General features: G+C 41.3%; 1 protein-coding gene across 1 annotated transcript; it reads left to right on the forward strand.

The window, feature by feature from the left end:
• Positions 1 to 5250: 5250 nt before the first annotated feature.
• LOC141771956 (zinc finger protein 335-like) lies at positions 5251 to 26482 on the forward strand. Its single transcript, XM_074642505.1, has 41 exons — positions 5251 to 5432; positions 5685 to 5923; positions 6055 to 6203; positions 7014 to 7142; positions 7253 to 7426; positions 7532 to 7705; positions 7800 to 7973; positions 8063 to 8218; positions 8304 to 8508; positions 8592 to 8731; positions 8827 to 8977; positions 9356 to 9459; positions 9565 to 9620; positions 12025 to 12112; positions 14902 to 15095; positions 15225 to 15501; positions 15625 to 15702; positions 15886 to 16995; positions 17097 to 17279; positions 17410 to 17574; positions 17665 to 17920; positions 18015 to 18192; positions 18291 to 18403; positions 18496 to 18514; positions 18663 to 18779; positions 19567 to 19643; positions 19839 to 19999; positions 20102 to 20337; positions 20435 to 20534; positions 20633 to 20721; positions 20846 to 21102; positions 21226 to 21340; positions 21431 to 21628; positions 22520 to 22662; positions 23253 to 23392; positions 23547 to 23644; positions 23831 to 23908; positions 23997 to 24080; positions 24166 to 24225; positions 24348 to 24453; positions 25752 to 26482. The coding sequence occupies exons 1-41, from the start codon at positions 5295 to 5297 to the stop codon at positions 25871 to 25873; spliced, it is 6831 nt and encodes a 2276-aa protein (XP_074498606.1). The 5' UTR covers positions 5251 to 5294; the 3' UTR covers positions 25874 to 26482.
• Positions 26483 to 26562: the final 80 nt, after the last annotated feature.

A 26562-nucleotide genomic window follows, 5' to 3' on the forward strand; every position in this document is an offset into this window, starting at 1 on the left:
CACAGTGACGGCCCTGTGTGTTGCACAGTCTCTGTGTCGCACCGCAAAGTCAACAAGCCAGTCGTCATAAAACACGACGCAGCAGAACGAGGAAGCTTGCCAAGGAACCACATCAACTGTGGCAGACAGGAAGTGATTTTTGCATTTATAACTGCCTGCTAGAAACATACCATAAGACATAAACAGTTTGCTTTAACAAGGGTAGGGTAGAAACTAAACAGGGCACGTCACAATTAAGGACAAAGTTGCAAAAGTTGCTGAGCTGTAAACACTGAAGAATCTAGACCAGTTTAAGGACATCAGGGAATAAAACATGCTGAGTTTGTTTGAGAACAAAGTGCTTCATATATATGAAGCTCCGCACATGATCCATATTTTCACCCTGAGCTATTAATGACCTTAACAAGTCTGGGACATGCAATAGAGAGGATTTTGATGTATTCTGCAGCTCCAGAAAAAAACAGGGAAGAGGTCACAAATGACGCCTTTTTGACATTTCTGTTGTTGCATGTTAAACCTAATCATAAAGGTCCCGCCCACGTGAGCTGTGAGGGTCTCGCTGCCCTGCTATGATATTATCCAGCTCTCTGATGACGCAGTTGGCCACCTCATACGGTCGTGGCAGTGTGTGCCAACAGGCTGTGCTGTGATTGAGGGCAATTTTGGGAAGTATGCCACACAGAAAAAAAATTGTGTTTTTCGAGGGTTCTGTGCCAGACGTCTTTTTGGAAGCAAAGTGGCGAAACCAAATGAGATGTGGCATTTGTTAAAATGCATGGAGCCGTTTTCATTAAGCCTTTGACGCCATGTGAAATCAGTGGCAGATGTTTTCAAAGGAGGCCCGGGGATCCACTGAGGAGCCACATATAAACAGAAATAACCTTATGATTGAAAAAATACTGCATCAAATGAAAGAGGGCTTTCAGAGCAGCTTTAGTCTGAATGAAACGTAATCCATGTGGCCAAAAATATATGTACAGTATGAATGTGTGTTATGTAACTACTCTGTAGCTGGTATTCTGTATTTTGTGTGTTAAAGGACCCATGTGTAACATTTCGGGTGATCTATTGGCAGAAATGGAATATTAATGTCCTTTAGTGTGTAATAAGAGTTGTGTTTTTGTTAAAGAATGAGCCATTTATACACATACGGAGCAGGTCCGCCATGTTTCTACAGTAGCCCAGAACGGACAAACCAATCACTGTTAACTTTTCCTGCTTGGGCCAGAGTCGATTCTGTTACTCGCTCCGGAGTTAACCCCCGTCACTCCACTCAACATGTTCTAATACGACGGTTCAAATGATATCTTACGAAAAGTTATTCCTCATTTTTCGTTTGTTTCCTACGAATGTCCAACAACACGTGACAACATCCGCTCGTTACATGCATAGCGTCTTTTCAAAATAAACATCTGTCTTCACAGCAAACAACTTCTTTAGGTTTAGGCAAGAAAGCTACTTCGTTAGGTTTAGGAAAAGATCGTGGTTTGTCTTAAAATAACTCCGGAAGTGGTGTAACTTAAGTACGTAATTTACGTGACAACTAAATCAACGTTGACTTCTGGTTTCCGGTTCTCCTGGGTTAAAGTCCGGTATCTTCTGACCCTTCACCCAACCTCCTCCGTACGCAGCATTTTCCTCTCATATACTTAGGTTAATTACACACAAATTCATTCATTGGGCTATAAACAAATTACAGTGCGTTACTTTTCGTAGGTATTGCCACAAACAGTGTATGAGAACAGCCTGCTCCACTCAGCCGCCAGGAAAAAAGACACGGAACTTCTGTTGGTCTTGAGGAGCTGCAGCATTTATTTCTGCACAAACGGCAACTTCCACTGAACTTTCACTTGATATTCCCAGAGCTAAACTAACTCTGTCTTCTGCTCCACTTGCTCACTTGTTCGCTCACACACATTTGCCGCCGCTCTCTCTCCCTCTCATGCTTCACCACTCACTTCCCACGTTCACACACACTCTACGCACTGGCTCTGCTATTCTCCAAATGATTTACGCTACTCAACTGGCTCTAGAGAGGGCCTTTCATGTTTTCACATCATCCACCGTAGTGCTTCTACATGCTTGGCACGCGGGAGAGTCAGCAAACAGCAACATCACCGCTAGATTACGCCAGATGTACCTTTAACCAAATGTCTTTTATAAATATCAGTACCGCTGAAAACAAAGGGTATTTTTCAGTTCAAGTGGAAATACACTCAGTGTTTTCCAGGAACAATGTGTTGGGTTTGTTATGTAGAATAGCGTGTGAATAATGTGCAAATAAAGTGAGAGTCAGCAAAAAGCAACAAGCATAATAAAACGAAGGAAATTGACATTTTTGAATCCCCCTTACAAACAAATCCTGTCAGTATCATTGTTAAAATCTGGAGAGGTATGTGTGTGTTATCAAGACTGGGATTACTGATCTAACTGTACAAAAAATATGCATTGTCATGGCTGCTGCTCTCCGTGGCAAAATCATATCAAACAACAAGAATAATACAAGAACAAAGAGGAAGTATTAATAAAGAGAGGATATGACAGAATATTTTAGACACGTCAACAATAAGCCAGAAAATGGTGGGTGAATGACGAATGTGTCAAACTGTGTGAAGCATCAACCACATCAGGAAACCATAGATTCAACTATGAGGAAGGATACCTTCCTCTTCAAACCGCAGGTCCAAAACCTCACACCTCCTCTTCATTAGGACATTGATAGGTTCAAAATGCCCTTGACCATAAAAGGCAAGTAACTACAGTATGTGTGCGGATTTAACTCTTTTCAACTTCACAAATTAATAACATCTCAATTGCAGCTAATATTTTTTTGAAAACCCTTAATCAGCATGGGCTGGGACAGGGACTTCCCTTCTACTTTACATGGAGTATTTTGACTTGGCTCATCAGTTAAAGAGTTGTTTGTGTTCCTGCATCTGAAAAGGTTTGCACGGGAAGAAAGGATGTCAGCAGTGTGCTCACTGAAAAAAAGCCCCTCAGCTGCAGCTTTGGCCATTCGTGTGGGAACGCAAAGTGAGTCATGACATGCTGGCTGAGACACATCCTTGCCCACAACACATACCTCAAAATATCAACATACTGTATACTTACCCAGCATACACACAATCTCAAGATTACAGATTAGTCAACGCAGAAGTTGTTCTTTAGACTAAAAAGTGAAGTTGTTTCTTTGATTCTTTTGACACTGTTACGTAACAGAGATGTGCGTGAGAAATAGAGAAGTCCACTTCTTGGGGAAAATACAGACTTTAGGTGTAATACTCATTTCCAAACAGGTTTAAGTCATTGGTAATATATTGGGTCATCATGCGAATGAAGCCAGTGAAGATGTTGCATCAGCAACCTCAGTGTAGTGATGATGAAGCACAAAGTTCTCATGAGGTAGTTCCCCAAAATCTGGCCAACAACAACACTGTGGTATTGCAATCACATCTAAAGGGGAACTATGCGAATTTCCAAAATTCATACATGTTTATTATTCCTATGGTTTAAGACAGTTAAAAACATATTAGTAAACATGAACAAATCTAAAAACTAGAGCGCTAAAACTCAAACTTGTGATGTCACAGGGTATAAAGTGTGGAGCTGCTCCATAGACAATGAATGGGGAGAGATGTTCTAGACAACACTGAGAGCCCCCAGAGGAACGTTCTGAGTATATGGGAACAGTTTCACAGCTGATAACACTACAGTATAATAAAGCTCATTTGGGTATAAAAAAATAAAACAAACATTCTGTGTATCCACAAAATCAGTCTCCATTCATTGTCTACGGAGCAGCTCCACACTTTAAACCCTATGACATCACAAGTTTGTGACTTAAGACTGGTACACACCAGCAGAAATTTTTGCAAGTCAGTATATTTATTCTAACTATTGAACACATAATGCAAATATTACAAAAAAGCGGCATAATTTCTTTTCAAAACAAGGTCGATTTTCTGAGCTGTCACACTGCGAATAAAAGGCATCAACAAATCACGTTGTGCGGAAACGGTTGTTTTGCGCCTATATTTATGAAACACCAACACAGAGATACCGTAGTCCGAACCAGGACAGCAAACTTTATCACTCAATCTTGACAAAGCCAGCACAGACCAGATCCACTCATTCTGTTCTTACCTTTCACAATAAAAGCCCCAGACATATAATATTCGCATTTCACATTTTCATGTTGTTTATTCGTCATGCCCCCGGTGTGTGTAAAGGCCGTTACTTCTCTGGTTTTTGGCTTTGAGAGAGAGTAGCTCATGTTCATTAATATTGATTGAACTTTCCTAGACCATGGAAATAACATATTGGAATACTTAATTTGGGCAATGTTTCCCTTTAAAAACACGGGTCATAGAAAACGTAAAAAAAAACATTTAATTAAACGTTTACCATCTCAGTAAATAAAACAACCGATTTTTCTGTATGAATCTACTTTTAGATTTGACCTAGTTGACATTTTATTCAGTATCCAACTATAGACAAAGAGGAAACAAATCTCTATTTATGAAAAGAGGGGAACATTTTTTTTTTAATATATCACTACTTTGAGCTTCTAAATAACAGAAGTGTCTGGCTGAGTCCCATGATGAGTGCGTTGCTTTCAGGTAAAAATACATTAACATGTCAAGAACAGCTTTTCACAGGAATCAGAATGACGACACTGAGCATCTAAATATTGTGTTTATGCTCACTTTAGGTTATTTCCTGAATTCTATACAGTTTTATGATGTAAATGATTAAGATAATATAAACTTTCAGAGCTTTTAAAGTAATTTGTTATTTGGTTGATAATCTGTGTGGGTTCTCAGGTTTTATTAACACAATATGAATGCAACCATAATAATTTGCCATAATTGGTCTTATCCACCACTGCCATTGCTCACCCCCCCCCCCCCCCCCCCCCCCTTCCAGCTTGAAACATTTCCAAAAAAGAACAATTAGCTAACCACTCACTGGATGTTAGGTAAAGCTAAATGTGGATATTTTGGAAATTCCCCCTGCCCATCAACATGCAGTGTGTCGAGATGTCAGTGGGAGGGTTGAGGTTAGTAGTAGGCGGGGGCGAGGTTTAGTGACTAAGACTTTACTTTGCATAAAAACAAGGTCCACAACCAAGGGCACAAAGCAGAGCCAACAGGAGTCAAAACAAAGAGGGAAGCCAACACTGAAGGAGAAACACTGCTGAAGAAGCTTCCCAATCCTTTTTGTCTAACTGAGCACTGCAAGGCTCTTAGAATATATATTTTTTTGTTACATTTTGCAGCACTCTACAGCTCATCATGAAGTGCTGTGCTTTGGCTGTGTGTTTACTTTTGGGGATAAGCATTCATGATGGATGGAGCCTTCCCCTCAAGTCCGTCTTTGTCACCTTCCCAGGAGACATCATCAAAAACATGACTGATACGGAGCTGGCAGAAGTGAGTAGCAGATGGTTCATTTTGTCTCATTTTGACTGAAATTCCCCAAAACGGTGTGCAATCAAGCTGTGCAGGGAAGTAATTACCTGAACAGAGATCTCTATCAAAATGTTAATGAAAAGAAAAATACGTTCTTCTGAATTCAAGCTATATGAGGGTGTAACAGTGAGTTCTTTTGTTTTCCAAACCAAAGTTTACTTCATAAGGACCCACCTGGACTCATTAATGTGGTTTCTCATGTTCTCCTGCCAGGGTTATCTGAAGAAGTTTGGCTACATAAACGCGCTGCAGCGCAGTGGCTTCCAGTCGATGGTGTCCACTTCCAAGGCTTTGAAGAGGCTGCAAAGGCAGATGGGACTGGAGGAGACCGGAGAGCTGGATCAGTCCACCCTGGAGACCATGAAACGGCCTCGCTGTGGCGTTCCTGATGTGGCCAACTACAAAACATTTGACGGAGACCTCAAATGGGACCATGAAGATGTCACTTATAGGTGAGTAGGGAGAAAGGATCTGTTGATGACATTACAATGCTTGTGCTTTTTAATGCATGGCACCAAATACAAACAGTATCTTCACATTCATTGTCAATTATAAGTCTGAAAGTGTCTTTTCTTCTCCACAGGATCCTCAGCTATACTCCAGACATGGATGTCTCTGTGATCGATGACGCCTTCGCCAGAGCCTTCAAGGTGTGGAGTGATGTGACCCCTCTGACCTTCACCCGCCTCTTTGACGGGACGGCTGACATCATGATTTCATTTGGAAAATTCGGTATGTGTTTGTGCAGTGGTCTATTCAGCTGTGTTGTTCATATTGATAACACATAGTTGTATTATAATTTTGTACCAAAATAGGGCTGTAAATCGATTAAAATATTTAATCGATTAACTAATCAATTAATTAAAAGGAGATTTGTCAAGTTTTTAATACTCTTATCAACATGGAAGTGGGCAAATATGATTCCTTTATGCAAATGTTTGTATATATTTATTATTGAAACTCAATTAACAACACAAAACAATGACAAATATTGTGCAGAAACCCTCACAGGTACTGCATTTAGCATAAAATAAAATGCTCAAATCATAACATGGCAAACTGCAGCCCAACAGGCAACAACAGCTGTCAGTGTGTCAGTGTGTCAGCGTGCTGACTTGACTATGACTTGCCCCAAAACTGCATGTGAATATCATAAAGTTGATATGTCTGTAAAGGGGAGACTCGTGGGTACCCATAGAAACCATTTTCATTCACATATCTTGAGGTCAGAGGTCAAGAGTGAAAATGTCCAAGCCAGTTTTTCCTCGCCAAAATGTTGTGTAACTTTGGAGCGTTATTTAGCCTCCGACAAGCTAGTATGACATACTGTAGTTGGTACCAATGGATTCCTTAGGTTTTCTAGTTACATATGACTCCAGTATCTTCACTCTAGCTTTAAAACTGAGCCCACTACAACCTAAAAATTGCAAGTTGCATTAATGCAAGAAATTAGAGGCGTTAAAATGAATTTGTGTCAACGCATTATTATCACAGCCCTAACTAAAATCAAACACTGACAATGCATTTTAATGTTCTATCCAGACCACGGTGACCCATACCCATTTGATGGTAAGGATGGTCTTCTGGCTCATGCGTATCCCCCTGGTGAGGGTCTGCAGGGTGACGCCCACTTTGACGATGATGAGTTCTGGACTCTGGGAACAGGACCAGGTAAGCAGATGAAGATATTTCTCCTCCACCACCAACATTTAATATGAGGTTGTCTCCCCCCAGTGTTCACTTTAAACATTGCATTAAATGATTTCTTTCTGTCACCTAAGTTGTGAAGACTCGCTATGGGAACGCTGATGGCGCCATGTGCAACTTCCCCTTCACTTTCGAGGGCAAATCCTACTCCACCTGTACCACTGATGGACGTTCAGACAACCTGCCGTGGTGCGCCACCACAGCCGACTACGGCACAGACCAGAAATTCGGCTTCTGCCCAAGTGAACGTAAGCTTGACAATTTATTCTGCTAAGGAGGTCAGAGGTCAGATGAATTGTTGTGGCATGCTGACTCGCTTCACCCGCTCATCCTTGCTCCTTTCATCCTGACAGTTCTGTACACATTTGGAGGAAACGCAGACGGAGCACAGTGCGTCTTCCCCTTCGTCTTTCTGGGGGACGAATATGACAGCTGTACCACAGAGGGCCGCAGTGACGGCTACCGCTGGTGTGCCACCACAAGCAGCTTTGACAACGACAAGACATTTGGATTCTGTCCCAGTCGCGGTGAGTGACGGGAACCACAAGGCATAAATGCTGAGGAGCAACGCCACAATGGCTTGTTTTCTTACTGTTGTTGTTAATCTCTTTATTTGGCCAGACACCGCTGTAACTGGTGGAAACGCTGAGGGTGAGCCCTGCCACTTCCCCTTTGAGTTCCTGGGTAAAGAGTACGACTCCTGCACCAGTGAGGGACGAGGAGATGGCAAATTGTGGTGCGCTACCACTGACAGCTATGATGACGACAAGAAGTGGGGCTTCTGTCCTGACCGTGGTGAGTAGCATGAAGATAAGATAGAGAAGGTAGAATAGATCAAATGTATTTACCCTCGGCATTTATTAATATCACTGTATGTGTTCCAGGTTACAGTCTGTTCCTGGTGGCAGCCCATGAGTTTGGACATGCCCTCGGCCTGGATCACTCCAACATAAGAGAGGCTCTCATGTACCCCATGTACAGCTACGTGGAGGACTTCTCCCTGCATGAAGATGACGTTGAAGGCATTCAGTATCTCTATGGTAAGGTCATGACAAACTGCATGCAAAATCACATCAAAGTGTTTCCATGTCCACCACTTTTCTCAACACTATTTTCTTTTTTCAGGACGCGGAACAGGCCCCGATCCCACCCCCCCTCAGCCCCGCACCACCACCACTACCCCCTACCCAGACCCTGATGAGACTGACGCCACTGAAGCCACCACTACCACCACCCCACGACCTGTGGATCCGACCCAAGACGCCTGCAAGTTGACCAAATTCGACACCATCACTGTGATTGGGGGAGAGCTGCATTTCTTTAAGGACGGGTAAGCAAATCTGTCTATTCTTCTTTGTAAAATAAATTAGAACAGCAACAGAGAAATTAAATTTTGCATGTGCTGATCAACAGACATTACTGGAAGATGTCCAGCGGGAGCGAAGGAGCGCTCAAGGGACCGTTTTCTGTTTCTGAGACGTGGCCCGCTCTGCCAGCAGTCATTGACTCTGCCTTTGAGAACCTTCTGAACAGGCAGTTGTACTTCTTCTCAGGTAATAAAGCTTCACACAGTGTATAAAAGGGACCACTAACACTTAAGCCAAAATTGCAAGACATTTTATTCCTAATGATCCTTTTCTTTCTATAGGAAACCGATTCTGGGTGTACACAGGGAAGAGTGTTCTGGGTCCCCGCAGCATCGAGAAGCTCGGCCTCCCGAACACCATCCAGAAGGTGGAGGGAGCGCTGCAGAGGGGCAAAGGCAAAGTGCTGCTCTTCAGTGGAGAGAACTACTGGAGGTGAGTTCAAATTGTGCCTGATTTTTCAACTGAAATTCAATCCTGTTTGACAATTATTGGTCGCTTGTGAAACTGCAGTAACGTGAGCTTCAGAGAGCAAAACCGTGGTACCACCAGCCACCGTCTGACTTCCATTGCACATAGTGTTATTATGGTATGGACGGCCTCTGAGCGAGGTGAACGGCGTTACCACAATTTTGCACTCTTTGGCTCACGTTACCGCAGTCTTGGAAAGGGAGGAATGAGAGGAGGGAAACTCAGTTGGATGCAATCTGCAACCACACCGCTAGACACCACCACATCCTGCACACTGCACCTTTAAGAGAACTGATTGTTTTTCGCCATTTTTAATGAAATTCTCTGCTATGATCAACACAGGCTTGATGTGAAGGCCCAGAAAATCGACAAAGGGTACCCCAGATACACAGATGTCGTCTTTGGTGGCGTCCCCAATGATGCTCATGATGTGTTCCAGTACAAAGGTAATTGAGCTCAATAAACAAATCAAGCATATAACACCCGACTGTTGCATGTAACAATCCTCAATTTGCATTCTCTTGATTATAATTTCAATATTTCTGCTTTAGGTCACATCTACTTCTGCCGGGACCGCTTCTACTGGCGTATGAACTCCCGCAGGCAGGTGGATCGCGTTGGCTATGTGAAATACGACCTCCTCAAGTGCTCAGATGCTTCAAGAACTCACTACTGAGCAGATGAACAAACAGGGATGAGCTGGAAATCGTCTTTATTGTGGTAGCACCCACATCTCTCTCCTGTGCGGGTGTCAGGGAGGACGTGATGCAGTATTTGTGTATAGCGCCCGTTGTATGATGTGTGTGCTTTCTGGGCTGTGAATAATTGGCCATCATTGCTGTTGGCTAATTTCTTTAACATACAGCATTGGCCCAAAGGAAAGTGAAGCCTTGCCCTCAGTCTGATAGGCTAATCTGTGAAATGGTTGGTTATGATGGTCTAAAATTTGAGACCCATAATAACCACAACAAAAATATTCTTAAAAGCAGTCTGGATTCCAGATTAGCTGATTAATACGAGTCTGACAGGTTCAGACTCTTAACAGTATTAGATTATTTTGGTATTTATAGCATTATCTAATATTATTATTTTGTGTCCAAGAGCTTTGTTTTGTATAAATATATGTGTGTTTTTCTGAAAATGGCTTCAAAGCCAATTACTTGCACTGGAAGACAGACAATGTAATGTCTTCTTCACTGAAATTATTTATGAGACTGATATGTTTTGTATTAAAGTTTGTACTTTCAATGCAATAAACATTCTGTGAGGAACACATCCCAATGTCGGCTGTCTTAATAGTCCATTAAAACACTTGATTAACTGAAATGCACGTGGATTATCTGACAACAATATAATGCTCTATTATTTGACATTTGAATACACATTCCCACAACAAGCAAAAACCTACATGTATAAGTCACATGTTTCTGGTAAAAAATATACTTTTATAAAGATATTTTATTTCCCACGTAGCCGGAAACAATAACACAACAACGATCTGGGTAATAGAAAATGTAATTTCATTACTTTCTACTGTATCACAAGAATATTCAATATACAAATAAATCATTATATTGTATTGAAAATGGGTCGACAATGGTATCGTATTGGTTAAACAACTTCTTAATGCTGATGGGCAGTTACTAGCGTGTAATGATTTCCTTTCCAAATTTAGATTGCTCTGCCGAGGAATGTGCTGCGACTTTTTAGATGTTCAGTAAGGGAGATTTCAATGATTGATTCATTTAATATTGGTATATTCCTTGGAGAAGTCGACATTACCAAGAATAAATGCTCTAATAAATACACAAGGAATTACATACAAGCTGTAACTCTGCCTCCAGGCTTCACTTTATGGAGAAATCAATTGGCAGAAAATTTGGCTAGTTGGGGACAAATTTTCCTTTAAAATGTTGCATCTTATAGATCCAGCAAAAAAAAGATATTGAAGGATTTTAGAATAGCTATTGAATATTCTTGTACTTTCTGTGAATTAAAAGAAGAAATAATGTCATTTGTTTTTACCAATGTATGTCTACCGGAATTTTTTTGGTGGAAGCTGAACATTACTTAGGAAGAAAAACTGGGCAAACTATTCAATTTTAGGTAAAGGACATTATTGCGTTTTTTTTTCCAATATTATATTTATTGTTTTTTTATTCATTTTGAAACAACAGAACAAACATTCACAAACGTCCCCAATAATAACATTCTCGGTACAAAGAAACTTAATAAACCTAATATTAATAAAAAATAAGCCAGTACAGATACAGGAAAAACATTATATATAAAAAATAGATAAATAAATAAAAAGAATATACACAAGTAAAAAAATATATATATATTAAAAACAATAAAATAAAATAAATGTATATACTGTATACATATATACATACACATGTGCATGCAGTATATACACAGTTAATTCTATTTTTGGGAACATTTCCCATTCACAAGAGATGGGCAGACTCCAAACCTAATTTTGAATATTTTGGACTAATACAATATGACACCACGATAACAACATTAAGAATAAGGAGGCAATCAAAACAAACTGTTTGATGAATTTCTAATGGACCTATTCTAATTTTGTATCACTTTTTCTCTATGTAGATGTATTATTTTATTGTTTATTGTATTTTATAATTTTTTTAATGTGCATAAGCAGTTTTGTATGTATATATTGTTACTGTACTTTTTCTAAAATAGAAAAAACAAACTTTCTACTGTATAGATGTGTATACTGTATTGATTATCAACAGTCTCCTGAAACAACGGCCCTAAGTGAACCCATATTACTCCGCATCAAACTGCGTAATCCGCCCTCCTCTAAAAACAATAGTCCACTAAGTGATTATAAACGTAAAAATTTACCAAACAACCGAAATGCATAACGACAAAATGTTTCAGTAAACACACATGGCTAAAAAAATAAGACAAATATAGCAACGTTTTGTTCCACAACAAGAGAGATTTCAACAAAAATAATAATAAATGAGATCCGGTCGCAGCGAACAGGAAGCGAAGGAGAGTCTGATGGCGCCCGACTAGAAAGAAGCAACAATTATCGGTTACTAATTCCTCTTCTGGTTTTAGCGCGTCTAACCTGACGGATTCACGTCCGCTCGACGACTCACGGTAAGAAAAAAGCGAGTAGATTCCAGCGGCGCAGAGGGAAAATGTTGTACTTTTCTTCAGGGAGAGCATTAGGGCGGTCTATCGGCGGCTCGGAGGCCCTCGAGGTCCCCAGTAGAGCTCCAGTAGAGCTCCAGTAGAGCTCTCAGAGCGCCTGAGTGGAAACAGACATGGCGGAGCGGAGCGGAGCAGGCAGGACGGAGGGCAGCTGGGCCACACGGCTAACGGCTAACACGTGTAGCCGGACATGTGCCAACACGTTGGACGTTGTTGTTACTCCACACACGTGTCGACTTTGGTTAGATCAGGGACATGTTCTTCTTATTCAACTACTTAAACTATTACTACTGCGATTAAATATGTTAAAAACGAGATATGGAGAACAATGCTAGTTAGCTTTAAAGCTAGCTGCTAGCTGTTTCAGTGTGAGCTAACGTTGGTGGTCGTTGTATCTAAATAACTACTTACGATACGATATGATACAACTTTGTCAGTTTGCACTGAAATTCACTTTGCATTCATAGGCAGCTCAGTTTGAGAAAACGCACACATACAGTAGATGTACTGTTACCATAGACAGACAGACAAGTAAGACCCATCAGACAAAAAAACAAAACACCATTAATCATACACAACCCATTACAAAATCACCATCTGTCCTCTGGATTTACATGTACGTGTGTGTGTAGATACGTGTGCATGTGTACAGCATATGTGTATATAAGAGTATATATATGTCATATATATATATATATATATCTGCAGGAGATGTATATATTTATATATATATATATATATATATATAGCTGCAGGACAGATAATGCATACAGTGCACTTTAGACTGAGCTACTGGAGTTACCCTGCACTATACTCATTTTTAACAGTGTCTTCTGTACTTTTTTAATAGTCATGCATCACATTTACTATCTATCTATATGACCATCTAGCCTCATTCAATGCCAAACACACACCCATTATCCACACACACACACACATTCTTCAACCTGCTTTTATCCCCTTGTGTTGTTTTGTTTTTGTATAAAGTACACAGGAGCAAAACATCTACATTTACAGACATAACAACATAATATGGAGTTACCCTGCACTATACTCATTTTTAACAGTCTGCTGCACTATATTCACTTTTTTAATAGTCATGTATCTCAGCTGTTCCCCTGCACTATATTTAGTTTTAACAGTTTTATTCATCTTGTATTTTTATATCTGGTATATTTTTTTGTACTTTGTATTACTAACTTTTTTACTGCCTTTTTATTAACATGTTTTTGCACTATGGAACTGTGATGCTGGAAACTTGAATTTCCCTCGGGATCAATAAAGTTACTATCTATCTATCTATAACGTTACTGCATTTGTAAATTGTACACAGCATCACAAACAAACTCACTCACAGCCATTTTCTGGAGTAAAAAGTACAAAGTATCAGAAAATCAGAAGTGTCAGTAAATCAAAACGGTGTAATAGTGTATCTGAGTTAAAGTACTTTTGTTATTTTCCACCCCTTGATAGAAATATTGTTCAGTTAGCTATTTTAAACTTGTTTCCATGCACCCTATTTATTATGAAGGAAATTACATTCCCACAAACCCATACAATTCAAATTCAAATAAGCTTTATTGGCATGGATGTTCAGGTTACATTATTGCCAAAGCTAAATTACATATTAATGAATAATTACATTTCCAACAAAATAATCACAATATACCAAATACATTGTAAATATACATTCTTTTACAGATGTAGTCAATCAGAAACATCTTCGGAGCTTGTAGCACCTCATATTGTATGGCAACAGTCAACATATTTTGCAGCTAATATTGCACATGGATTTTTCTCGCCACATAAGAATGGTATTTTCTGAGGATCGGGGAGATGGATGAACTCAGGATTTATGTTATTTCTTTTTTCAAAGAAAACATCTCTCGCATCCTTATATTTGTCACAGACCAGTAGGAAGTGAGATTCTGTCTCCACTTCTCTTGTATGACAATGTGAACACAACCTGGCCTTCCATAAAAAGACAGAGATAAGATAAGAGAAAAGATAGAGATAATTTCCAGTTGGTTGCCCATCTGTTACATACAATAACCTTGTGTTTTTATAGAAAATATATTACTTGAGTTACCTTTATCAACATTATACATCCTTCCTTACAGTTGAGGAAGTTTGACAAACTTTCTGTTTTTCCGTCCAGGATGTCTGCAGGTCTCGAAGCTTTTCCTATTTGTTTTATTCATTTTATTTTTATTTAACCAGGAGTAAAAACCCCTTGAAATTAAAAATGTGTCCTGGCCAAGATAGGCGGCAGCACAGTTACACGGTTGCAGACATAAAACAAACATAACAATTGAAAACGAAGACAAAGAGCAAATTACAGAATCATAAGGTATCAAAAAGCATCCATCAGCATTCAAAACATCTACAGCCAGATGTGCTTGCTTCCAAGTCTTTTTTAGAAGCACTTTAAAGACATTCAGTGAGACCAGCTCTCCAAGTTTCAGGTTATTTAAAAGTCATAACTTCACTGTTTATCTAGTGACAAAGTAGCTGGGACTATAAAATATCCCACATTGTACAAACACTCTTAACACTAATGACAAACAACATTTGGAACTAGACATGAGTAGTGTTCATCTTAACACAATGAACTTGCACTAATGACAACGGCATATTTTAAAGATGACACAAACTTTAAATTTGATACTGAGTTTATGTTTCATTTTTGTGGATAGTCATGGATTCGGAGGAGAATGAGGTGGAGAGCAGCAGTGATGCAGGTCCCTCGGGGATGGAGGAACCGTCTGAAAGCGGCATGGGCATGGAGTCATCAGAGGCCATGTCAGCAGACAGCAGTGATGCTGCTGCCTCTCATGTACAGGCCCCAGAGTCTGACTGCCATGTGGGACAGAGCTCAGAGGGAGTTGTGGTAAGCTTTTTTTATAAATAAAGTGTGTATGTGTGGGAGAAAACAGACATATACTAAATGCAATAAAACCAGGCTTGGTCATAAAAGTTTCCTAATATCACCATCATGTTTTTGCAACTCCCTGTCAAGGTGTTCGTCCCAGAAACCAGCTCCAGTACGGACGTCAGAATTTCATCAGTCCACCTCCCAGACTCCTCCTCAGTGGCCCAGTCCACCAGCGTGTCCAGCGTCTCCACAGTGACTCAGTCGGTGATGGTATCTGAGTCAGCCCAAATGCTGGTCCACTCCAGTGCCACGTCTGAAGGATCCATGATGGTTTCTGACTCGACTGCTTCTACCTCGTCAGACTTGGGGTCTGCCATTGACAAGATCATACGGTCCACCATCGGCCCTGACATCATGAATGGTATTTCCACTGACACTCAACTTTCTGTTATATCATCGCATGCCTGAGCAGCTCTAAGGTTGTGTCAGTTTGATTAGTTTACTATAATGTAGCAGATCTCTGATCCTATTGTTCTTCTGTTAGGTTGCATAGCTGTGACCAGTGCAGAAGATGGAGGTGCAGAAACAACCCAGTATCTCATATTACAAGGACCAGATGACGGTAGGTGTATTTTTATAGTTAATGAGAAAATGATGATTATGTTTATATATAATAGAAACAACATACACTGAATACTCTGGTGGGATATTATTCGGACATCATTTATTTATAGAGCGGATAATTGATTTAACTTTTCCATGTCAACTTGTTATGACCCAACTTAATTGTATATGTCCGTTGTAGGGGCTCCTATGGTAGCCCAGATGTCATCTTCGGCCCTCTCTGATCGTATAGCCATAGAAGCTCTTGCAGAAGGCCCCACGTCCACCTGTCTGGACCAGGGAGACCTGCATGGCAACCTTGAACGGGATGATCAGCCTGGTCACTCGGGTTACCCAGAGGACAGCAGCAGTCAGCCTGACCAGCCCCAGCACTCCCACCCCTCCCAGTATATGGACTGCAGTGCAGATGGTCCGGACCAGACAGGGGAGTCTTCATCTTCCTATGTGGAGTGTTCAGGCGAGGAACCCGACCAGACGCGCTCCCAGTCGGGTTTCCCTGACTACAGCGGTGATAACAGTGACCAGGACCTTCCTGGATATGTGGAATGCAGTGGGGCTGACTCAAACCTTACCAGCCGAGGTCACTATGTGGTGGAGTGCAGCGCTGGGTATCTGGAGTGTGCGGTGGACGATGAAGAGCAACCGCATCATTCCCGCAGTTACATCGACAGTAGTGCAGACCACCGGACCCAGACACTTCGACAGTATGTTGCCGAGTATGTTGCAGCTGCAGCCTCTGAGCAACCAGGTTGTTCTCGGTATCAAGCGAGGCAAGACGATGAAGACGACGAGCGGAACCAGGATCCAGACCAGCCGCAGCACTCCCAACAGCAGCCCCAGCACTCCCATTACATGGAGAGCAGCAATGGCCCAGAGGCCTCTCTCTATGCCGATGACAGCTCCTCACCAGACCACCCCGTCGCAGACACGGCAGGTTCGGGTGGACTTCCTGAGGCGTTAGAGGGCAGCGAGAGCCAGCCTGGGCCCTTCATCAGCAGCAGTGGGACTTACACCGCTAATCCAGAGCCTGAGCTGGCCCAACAGTGCTCACCCAGCCAGGAGGAGCCCCAAGGCTCCCAGGGGCCTCAGGATGAAGCTGGGCTGGTCGGGGAGATGGAGACGTCAACAGTGGCAGAAAGTTCTGGGCACAGAGCACCAAACCTGGCTGAGTTGGAGGAGATGATGGAAGTAGTGATTGTACAGCAGTACAAGTGTAAAATGTGTCCATACAAGAGTGCCTCCAAAGACACACTCATTAACCACATGAGAGACAAACACTTCAAACCTGCAGGTAAGCTAGTATGGTTGATTATGTATCATAAAGATATTTCACTTTGACTGTAAGTTCAGATTTAATAAAAAAAAATTTGTGGTATAATGTCTTATTTTCAGGAGACATGTCAAAGAAGCGTAAACGTGGACGGCCTCCTAAAAGTGAGACGTTTGCCCGTCGTCAGGCAGAGAGAGAGGAAGCTGAAGAGAGGAAGGCAGCAAAGGCGAAGGCTGCACAGCCCCAACAAGCAGAAGAAGAGGATGATGATACTGTGGATGCTGGTGCAATTGATGATGCTGAAGGTCAGTGAGGAAGATTTTCATTAAACCCCCAAGCAGACAAACATTTATACTTTTCTGACTTTGTGAATCAGTCAAAGGGATGAGAACCATATTCACTTATCCCTCTCCCTGCTCCTTTGTTTATTCCCAGAGGATAGTGACTACAACCCAGCAGATGAGGACTGCAAAGGAAGACCACCTGCCATTATGAAGAAGCCCACTCCTCCCATCTCTTCCTCCTCTCATGGGCGTCCTCGACGTAAGGTTGGCCGTCCGAGGAAGTACAGCCTTTTTGACGAAGGCTACAACAGCAAAGGTTGGCTTTCAGTTTAGAGTAACGCAAACAAACAGCCTATCACTGCTCAGGAGAGCCTGACCATTCTTCTTTTTCGTTGGTTTGTTACAGAAGCAGAGAGTGTTGCTAAGAAGCCCAGGGTTAGTGTGGATGCTAGTGCACCTGAAGAGGCAAGCTCCTCCGGGCTGAACAATGGTACTGCTGTGGTGACGGATGGAGACACAGCGGAGGCAGCAATAAGCCAATCAGACTCTGAGAACAAAGACCCTTCATCCAACACACAGCCAGAGGAGTTCTTCCAGAGAAAACGCGGCCGACCCTCCAAGCGTTTTCTTCGCAAGAAGTATAAGAAATATATAAATCGAAAGTAAGTATCTAAGTATTAAATACAGCTGTGTTACAAGTAGTATTCCATAATATTACAACAAGCTAATCGCTTCTCTCTCTGTATTATCTTCCAGTCGGTACTACAAATCCCTCAAACCGCTCCTGAGACCTCATAACTGCTGGATCTGTGGCTCACGTTTCCTTACTCAAGAGGATTTGCGGTTCCACGTTGACTCTCACGAAGGCAGTGACCCAGAGCTCTTCAAGTGCCTGCAGTGCAACTATCGCTGCAAGCGCTGGTCTTCACTCAAGGTCAGTTGCGATAAAACGGGTCACGACATTCAGTTTAACCTCAGTTTACATGCATGTTGTTGCATGGTGTCCTGAAAGTCTTGTGGACTGTTTTGCAGGAACACATGTTCAATCATGAGGGCACCAAGCCGTTCAAGTGTGATGAGTGTGACTACACAAGTGTCTATAAGAAAGATGTCCTTCGCCACTCAGCAGTCCACAACAAAGAGAAGTAAGTAACTTACAGTAATACACAATAAATAATTCCTACATGTTTTGCAAGTTTTTAAATATTATTACTGTTTTTCTCCCCCCATCTTACAGGAAAAGAAAGACGGAGTTGGTAAGACATTTCAAGTCTCCCATATTTGAAATATAGTTAAATACTAATTAGCATGCTCATGGTGTAATGAGAAAATTCTGCATTCTTAATATTGAAGCAGAATTACTTTCAGTTTTTCAATTTTGTCTTTTTCTTCTCATTCTTGCAGGTACCAAAGGTGTCAGAGTTCCTCTGCCCCGTGTGTCATCGGGTTTACCCCATGCAAAAGAGACTGACCCAGCACATGAAGACCCACAGCTCAGAGAAACCACACATGTGTGATAAGGTCAGATAATAAAGACTGTACAATTTAAGAACACTTATAGAATATTAACAGAATATTTTAAGTGGTTACCAACAATTACAAAAGATGTTTCACTGTGTTTGAAGTGACAACTACAGGAGAGATGTTATCTGTTCCTCCCTGACAAACAATGTCATGATTTCCATACATTCTCTTGTGCATTTTTGCACTTCATTCTGGTGTACAGAGTGTTTGGACATCAGTAACCAATTTAGGATTTCCTATAAAGATATTCTTGAAAAGGGTCAATAGGTACAAGATTGTCACTCCTGTAAGATGTTTGATTTATCTCCCTGCCTTCTTTAAATAAATGATTTACCAGCCCAATAAAAGAATTTAGTTGTGCAACAGTGACTCTGTTTACATGCACACTAATATTCCACTATTATTCCGAATTTGATACGGGTCATGTAAACAGCATATTACATTTGGATATTCTGAGTTAGGTCTTATTCTGAATGGAGCATTTTCCGATTAAGACATGTGGGATATGCTGATATTATTCAGGTTTTAGGAGCATTCTTTGAACATGTATACAGCGCGTTCAGATTATGCATCTCAACTGGGGTTTTTACAGCATTAAAACTAAAATTACCAAAAAATTGAATATTGTGTGCATGTAAATGTAGTCAATATTGTGCATAACCTTGATGTAAAATGATGTAAATCCTTACAGGAGATCGAGTGCACTCATAATTGTTTGGAGTTTTTTTTATCTACTCCGAAGATCTCCAAAACTCTTGTTAAAAACGCCTTTCTGTCTTTGCAGTGTGGCAAATCCTTCAAGAAACGGTACACATTCAAAATGCACCTACTGACCCACATCCAGAGTCTTGGAGACAGCAAGTCAGTATTAAACATTCTTATTCCATCTCTTTTCTTTTTTCATGTATCAATTTGTATTTTAAAAACATGGATGTAACAGAATTGTCTGATCAGCAGTGTGGGAGAGAATATGAATCAATAATCAGTCATTTGTTGTTTGATGTTAGTAATAAAGATGACATCACAATGAATATCTCTTGGATGTGCCTGTGCCAGGTTCAAGTGTGAGTTCTGCGATTTCAATTGCGACAACAAGAAGCTGCTGCTCAACCACCAGCTGTCCCACACCAACGACCGACCCTTCAAGTGTGACTACTGTAAATACTCCACCTCTAAAGAGGAGTTCCTGGTCTCCCATCTGGCCATCAAACACACAGGTCAGTGTGGCAGAAAGGCTTTCATTGAGTTTATTTAAGCTGAGCACCTCATGAATGTAGTACTGCACAACACCTTTACAATAAACACTGTGTCCTCTACAGGGGAGAAGCCTTTCTCCTGTGATATGTGTCACTTCACGACCAAGCACAGGAAGAACTTGCGTCTACACGTGCAGTGTCGCCACCCCGAGACGTTTGACGAGTGGTCTGTGACGCACCCTGAGGAGCCCATCAGGAGGCGACGCAGACCCTTCTTCACCCTGCAGCAGATAGAGGAGCTCAAACAACAACAACAACAACAACATGACGACGAAACACAGGATTTGCAGAACACTATTGTAAGTCTGTTTGAGGTTTTCTGTTATTTATCTTTGGATTTAATTTTAGCATGCGTTCTATTTTGTGGTATTGGGAGATAACAGTTTCCTTCATTAGGTTGCGGTGGATTCTGCGACACTACAAGCCATGCAGGGTATGGAAAATGCCTCTGTGTCCCAGGATGCATTGGGAAACACCACCATCATCTACGAACAAGGTCAGTCCTCTTTTCATTCAAGAGACATTCTTAGTATTTCTGGGGATGTATGTCAACCTTAAGGACAAATGCTGACTTTTTCACCATGTGCTCCTCAGCTGAATCCAGTGATCAATCCGCCCAGAACGCCCTTGACCTGCTGCTGAACATGAGCAATGCCCGGGAATTGGTTGGAAATGCCTTACAGGTTGGTGCTATGGCTCATCAAAAGATTTCACTTTACATAAGTGAGCAACATGTATGCGGAAATTATGCTTGCATTTTAGGAAATAAGCTAAATTATGTACAAAATGACTGATTGTGTTCGTCAGGTGGCGGTGCTTAAGTCGGAAGGCAAAGCTTTGGAAAAGGGCACGTGGAGTGCGGTGACCACAGCACCGGGCCAGGCACAAAAGGTCGTGACCTTCCACGTGTCTGAGAGCGGCGAGACGGTGCTACAAGAGGCCTACGAGGCAGCGACCTCGGAAACGGGAGAGCTCACCCAGATTGCCATCGAAGCCTACGAGGGCGGAGGGGACTTCAGCGTGGTGGAACAGGCGGCTGAAGAGATCCACAGCCCTGGATACAGGTAACATTTTCTCTGATTAGGTGGAACAGTCACATTACTACTTTAATTATAATGAGATTGAATGTCGGACTTCTCAATGACCTTCATGATCTCTCAACAATCTCTAAACTGTTGTCTTTGCAGTAACGATGAGGGCAGTCCCTCTCAGGATGTAGAAGTCTCCGGGTCAGAGAGCCTGAAAAGTGAAAAGTACTACCTTACGTCAGCGCTGCCTGATGGTGTTCTGCAACAGGTGGAGGTAACTGCCAGAGATCAGTTGTTTTGGTACGTAAAGATCTGTCTACACCGTTTGTCTCCTCTCTGACTGAGTCGTTTGTTTTTCTGTCAGCTGAGCAGCGAAGCTCCAGCCTCTCCCTCTGCTGTGGGCTCCCCCGGTCTGAGCACCAAGAGGTTTTCCTGCCGAATATGCATGGAGTCTTTCCACGGACGCTCTGACATGGAGAACCACAAGAGGGCGCACTTGGACCCCAACACCTTCAAGTGTCCCGATTGTGATTTCACCTCCACCTCCTGGCTCGAGGTCAAGGTGAGTCTCTCTAAATTGTGCAGCACTGTCTTTAACTCTTTTATTATCTTATCAAAAACACATTTGTTTTCATTGAAAAGGCACGGACAATAACAGGGGTTTTCCTGGCTCAAAATGAGGTAGACGTGGTGATTTAAAAAATAATTGTATTATAAGTAATCCCCTCTCACACACTTTTACAAGATACTTTTATAAGACAGCTTATCCTTTTTTATATTATATATATTAATTTTGATTATTTTGCTTCCTATTATTTACTTTTATCAGTAGGCCTATTTGTGGCAGTCATTTTCTCAGATGTCTTTTTGAACTTTTGTATTCGAAAAAGTGGGAAAAAATTAGAATTCCTTTTTGTTTTCTTTTTGCTCTGGTGGCAAAGACGTTAGTTTAAACACTGTGGCACATATTCATTTTAAAAGTGCAATGACTGATGGTGTAATTTCATCAGTCAGTCAGTGACAGACTTGTATTTATTGCACTGGCTCCCGCTTTGCTGTGGTCCAGACGAAAACAGACAGTGCAGACAGTTTTGGTAGCGCCACCACATTGCCGTAATGCCGCAATTCCCAAATTACAAAAATACACCAAGTGCAGTGATTGTTAGAAAATTGTGTTTTCCACGAAGACACCGTCACAGTTTAAATTTGACAACGGCGACCGCCTCGTAAACGTCTGCAGGAAAAACCCTGAATAATCACCAACTAAAGTCACAAGCTGCCATAGATTGACCCAAGATTTCCCACAGGGGGCAGTAATGTTACTCACGAATATTCAACAGCTTATCAAAGGCATTTGTATGTATCTGAAGGTGTTTCTGTCATGTCCAACGCATTTCTGTCTTGAACCCCTCTTTTGACTCTTTCTGAATGTGATGATATCCTGTTTTTGTAGACTCACATGGAGCTGCATTCCTACCTTCGCCCTCACAAGTGTCCAAACTGTAGCTTTGCCTCCAAGAACAAGAAAGACCTGCGTCGACACATGATGACACACACCAACGAGAAACCGTTCTCTTGCAAACTTTGTGGACAAAGGTGGGAGCGTAACTAATTTAAATCAAGGTTATAATAGTTTTTAATTTTCAATGAGTTTTTATTTTTGTTTAATTTTAATTAGTTTAAAGAGTTTGTTTGCTGGTTTTAGTTTAGTTTCAGTTTTTCAGAAAGGTTTAGTTTTTATATATTTAGTTTAGTTTAGTTATAATTTTCTTTTGATAGGGACAGGTATAATGTCTCAGAAGTATGTAGCTGATTGATGTGAAGTAATTGCAGCATAGCGCCGTCTCCTCGAATGTCAAGTCCGTTCAATTTCTGTGGTTCAATGTCACGGGAGTTGATGGAAATTCATGCCGTCTCCTTTTTTTCGGTAGTGATATTTATTAGAGCTAAAAAAATAACTAAAAAGGATATTGTTTTTATTTAGTTTCAGTTTACTGTCAATATTCCTCACTGCTTATTTTCATTTAAGTTTTAGTTTACTATAATAACCCTGATTTGAATCATCACAAAACTTGTATTTGGTTAACATTAGGAACTCTTATGCAGCACATCTGTATGCATTAGACCGTATTAATGTCGTAATGAATAGCTGCCAATGTTGATGTGTTTTTTGCCCGATATCTCAGGTTTAACCGTAACGGCCATCTGAAGTTTCACATGGAGCGTCTCCACAATCAGGATCATCCCGCTCGCAAGAACCGTACCGGCACATCTCAGCAGACCATCATCGTGAACAGTGACGAGGAGGCCCTCGCCACACTACAGTGTAAGGAACACAAACAAAATTAAAATTAATGAATGATACCAGGTATTAGGGTTCAAACTGGATTATAGGTTATGAACAGAGGCCACATTCCCTGTAAAACAAAATCACAAACTTACTGTGTGTGTTTGTGTGTGTTTTGGTGTGTGTCTAACAGCCCTACAGGCACATCAGACAGTGATCACTCCAGAGCGGTTGCAGGCCCTGGGACAGGAGCATATCATTGTAGCTCAAGAACAAGCACTTTCAGACCAGGTACCAGCGTGACATCCCTACATTGTTGTACATTGTCATTGTTCTGGTAGTATCTATGTTTTTGCCACTTATTTTTGTATTATGTTTTATTATTTCCTGTATATTTTATTGTTCTTTTACCACTGTACAGCACTTTGGTCAACTTCTGTTGTTTTTAAACTAAACTTTAACGTGTACATTAATCAGGAGGAGGGCACATACATCCAGCAGATAACCACCATAGATGGACAGACAGTTCAGCACCTGATGACAGGAGATAACCAGGTGACTGAGGAATATATATATATATATTTATAACAGAGCTCTTGTTATATTCTTTAGTTTTAATCTCAATTTATTTGTCTTGTTTCAGGTTCAGTATATCATCTCACAGGATGGCGTGCCGCATTTGATCCCTCAGGAGTATGTAGTAGTAGCTGATGGCAACCACATACAGGTCAGTGTGTTACCTCATAACTGATGGATACCTGCAGTGTTTTAAGGTGATACCGTCTTGTTCTAACTGCTCTTCCGTTCTTCAGATGCCAGATGGACAGATCATCCAGTATGAGCATGACGGGACATTTCTGCAGGAGCAACAGGTGAGCCACATATTGATCACTCTACACTTAGAGATTGAATAATGTGACACAGGTAACCTCAAATGCTCTACAGTGAGAGGTGTTTTGTTTTAACCGAAGCTCATTGTTCTTTATGTGTTCAGATTGCTGTGAGCCATGACGGTCAGATCCAGTATCTACCCGTGAGCTCGGAGCAACAGGTGGTGAATCCTGAGGATTTGGAGGCTGCTGCCCACTCTGCTGTCACAGGTTGGCTCTCTTAGGGAAAACAGATTGCACTTCACTTGTTTTATATTCAGTCCTCCACTACACACCGTGCCTATGATTTTCTATGTAGCATTTTCCAAAGCATACCACAAGTTTCTATAAGATTTAAAGGTATAATATGCAACAGTTGTCGGTTGGTGTTTGTAAAACACACGGCATTCAAAGTTGGCCAGTTGAGAGGGAGAGAGAGAGACGCGGTGGTCGAGCGAGCTATAGAGTGAACGGAGAGAGAGAGAGAGAGTGTCGCTAGTGAGAACAAAGCAGTGAGTCAGAGAAATTAAAGTTGTTTTTTTTTACGTATTAAACTCAAATAAACACAACTAACTCCGCACACCGCCGCATAATTCTGTGGGAAAGTGCTGAGTTGCCGGATTTTGAAAGAATGCAGTTAAAAGGCAGGCTGTCCTCTCTGTCTGGTGTGTGTCTCAGTCAAACTGACACACTGATAGCAGCACACAACAGAGGAGAGACAGAGGAACAGGGGAACTCACAGCGATGTAACAAACCCGTTCTCATTCAGCAAATATGACCGCAAAGCCTCTAAAGGGGGACTCGCTCCCATTGATTTTTATAATGCTTCTGCCTTGGTATCAGAAGCTGAGGGGCATGACGCAGCGGTGCATTTGACCACCTAACAGGCTTTACACCCTGCGCACTGTTATTGGCTGGGAGTTACAGTCCCACGTGGGGTCCAAAGACTGTTGGCTGAAGCCCAGCAGCGTCCCCAGTAAAGCAAAATAATAAGAAAAGAGAAAATACAGGCAGAGGGCTGCAGAGTCTCTGCAGAAACAGACACCGCCACACACTTCTATTGAGTCATAAGTGATGATTCAGAGGGATTATTTTTGTATCAGTCTATACATTGTTTTTTTTAGTTCATTCTTGCACAATATACCTTTTTAAGGGAATCCTATCCAAATAATATGTAACATTAAAATCTCTGAGGGAATCTGTCAAAATTCTCAGAGGGATGAGGAAAGGAGTCGTGTGTGCACCGTCTGCACTCTTTGAACAAACCTCTAAGGTCTCTACAAGTTGAATTTCAAACCTTAGTGAGATGAATTGAAATATTATCTCTTCCTAGTATGTAGATGCTTTGGAAAATTGTGAACATACATCATCTACATATAATGGGCCAAACCAAATGATCTTATCTGTTATGAATAATTATGAGCTTTGTATTAACATGAACTCTGAAATCATCATTATGATGAACACCAACAATAACTACAGCGCTCTGATAACAAATCAAACTAAGTGGAGGATCTTTGTTCTTGGAGCCGTAGCAGACGCAGCCATGACGCAGACGCAGACCGTCTACACTGAAGCTACACCTGAACAGCTGGAGCAGCTGCAGCAGCAAGGCATCCACTATGACGTCATTACCTTCACAGAGGAATAGAGAGATTTTTAAACCTACCGGGATACAACCCACTACATACCTACCAAGTACAGTGACCTCAACATATTTATATTCAGCTGGCTGTGAACTAAAACATGATCTCCTCCTCGGTGTCGTCTGCTCGGGGGGCGTTTGCACTGTTTAATAAGATCAACACCTTTTTGTATATTCAAATGATTGCACCCATCGCTTCTAACTTAATCATAGGGGCTGTGCATTTAAGAGTTAACTTAGCAAGGTTGGTCTGCTCTGTAATTATTAAAACTGATTTGTGTTTACGTGCCTCAACTGCTTCCATGTGCAAGAAGACAATGTTATCAAAGAAAATGAAATGGCTTATATCATGTTTTTAAAAAATATATAACGAGCGTCCAAATGAACATTTTAGTTTTTTGAATGGAGTGAAATGAAAAGGGAGCGTTTATTTTTGATCTGTAATGATAATGTTAATTGATAGAATGCCACAACATTGTGTTTACTAAATATTAATATGTACATAATATGTTTTGCATTTGTCTTCTGTTCTGTGGTGGAGGATTCGTTTTGATTTTGGTGAACAGGAAGTGTTTAATAAGCTGAAAGCTGACACCAAATAAATCACTTTGTGTATACTTGTGTATATAATATATATATAATGTGTCCGTAAATGTCCAGGTTCTACTCAGATTGATTTTGTTCGTAAAGGTATC

This window comes from Sebastes fasciatus, chromosome 8 (assembly GCF_043250625.1).
Source record: "Sebastes fasciatus isolate fSebFas1 chromosome 8, fSebFas1.pri, whole genome shotgun sequence".
NCBI lineage: Eukaryota > Metazoa > Chordata > Actinopteri > Perciformes > Sebastidae > Sebastes > Sebastes fasciatus.

Bases quoted from the DNA above. Each gene is read 5' to 3' on its own strand.
- LOC141771956 (XM_074642505.1), top strand. From the start codon at position 5,295: ATGAAGTGCTGTGCTTTGGCTGTGTGTTTACTTTTGGGGATAAGCATT. The intron at 8,978-9,355 runs GTGAGTTCAAAT...TGATCAACACAG, and splicing joins AGTGGAGAGAACTACTGGAG to GCTTGATGTGAAGGCCCAGA. The intron at 24,081-24,165 runs GTCAGTGTGTTA...TCCGTTCTTCAG, and splicing joins CTGATGGCAACCACATACAG to ATGCCAGATGGACAGATCAT.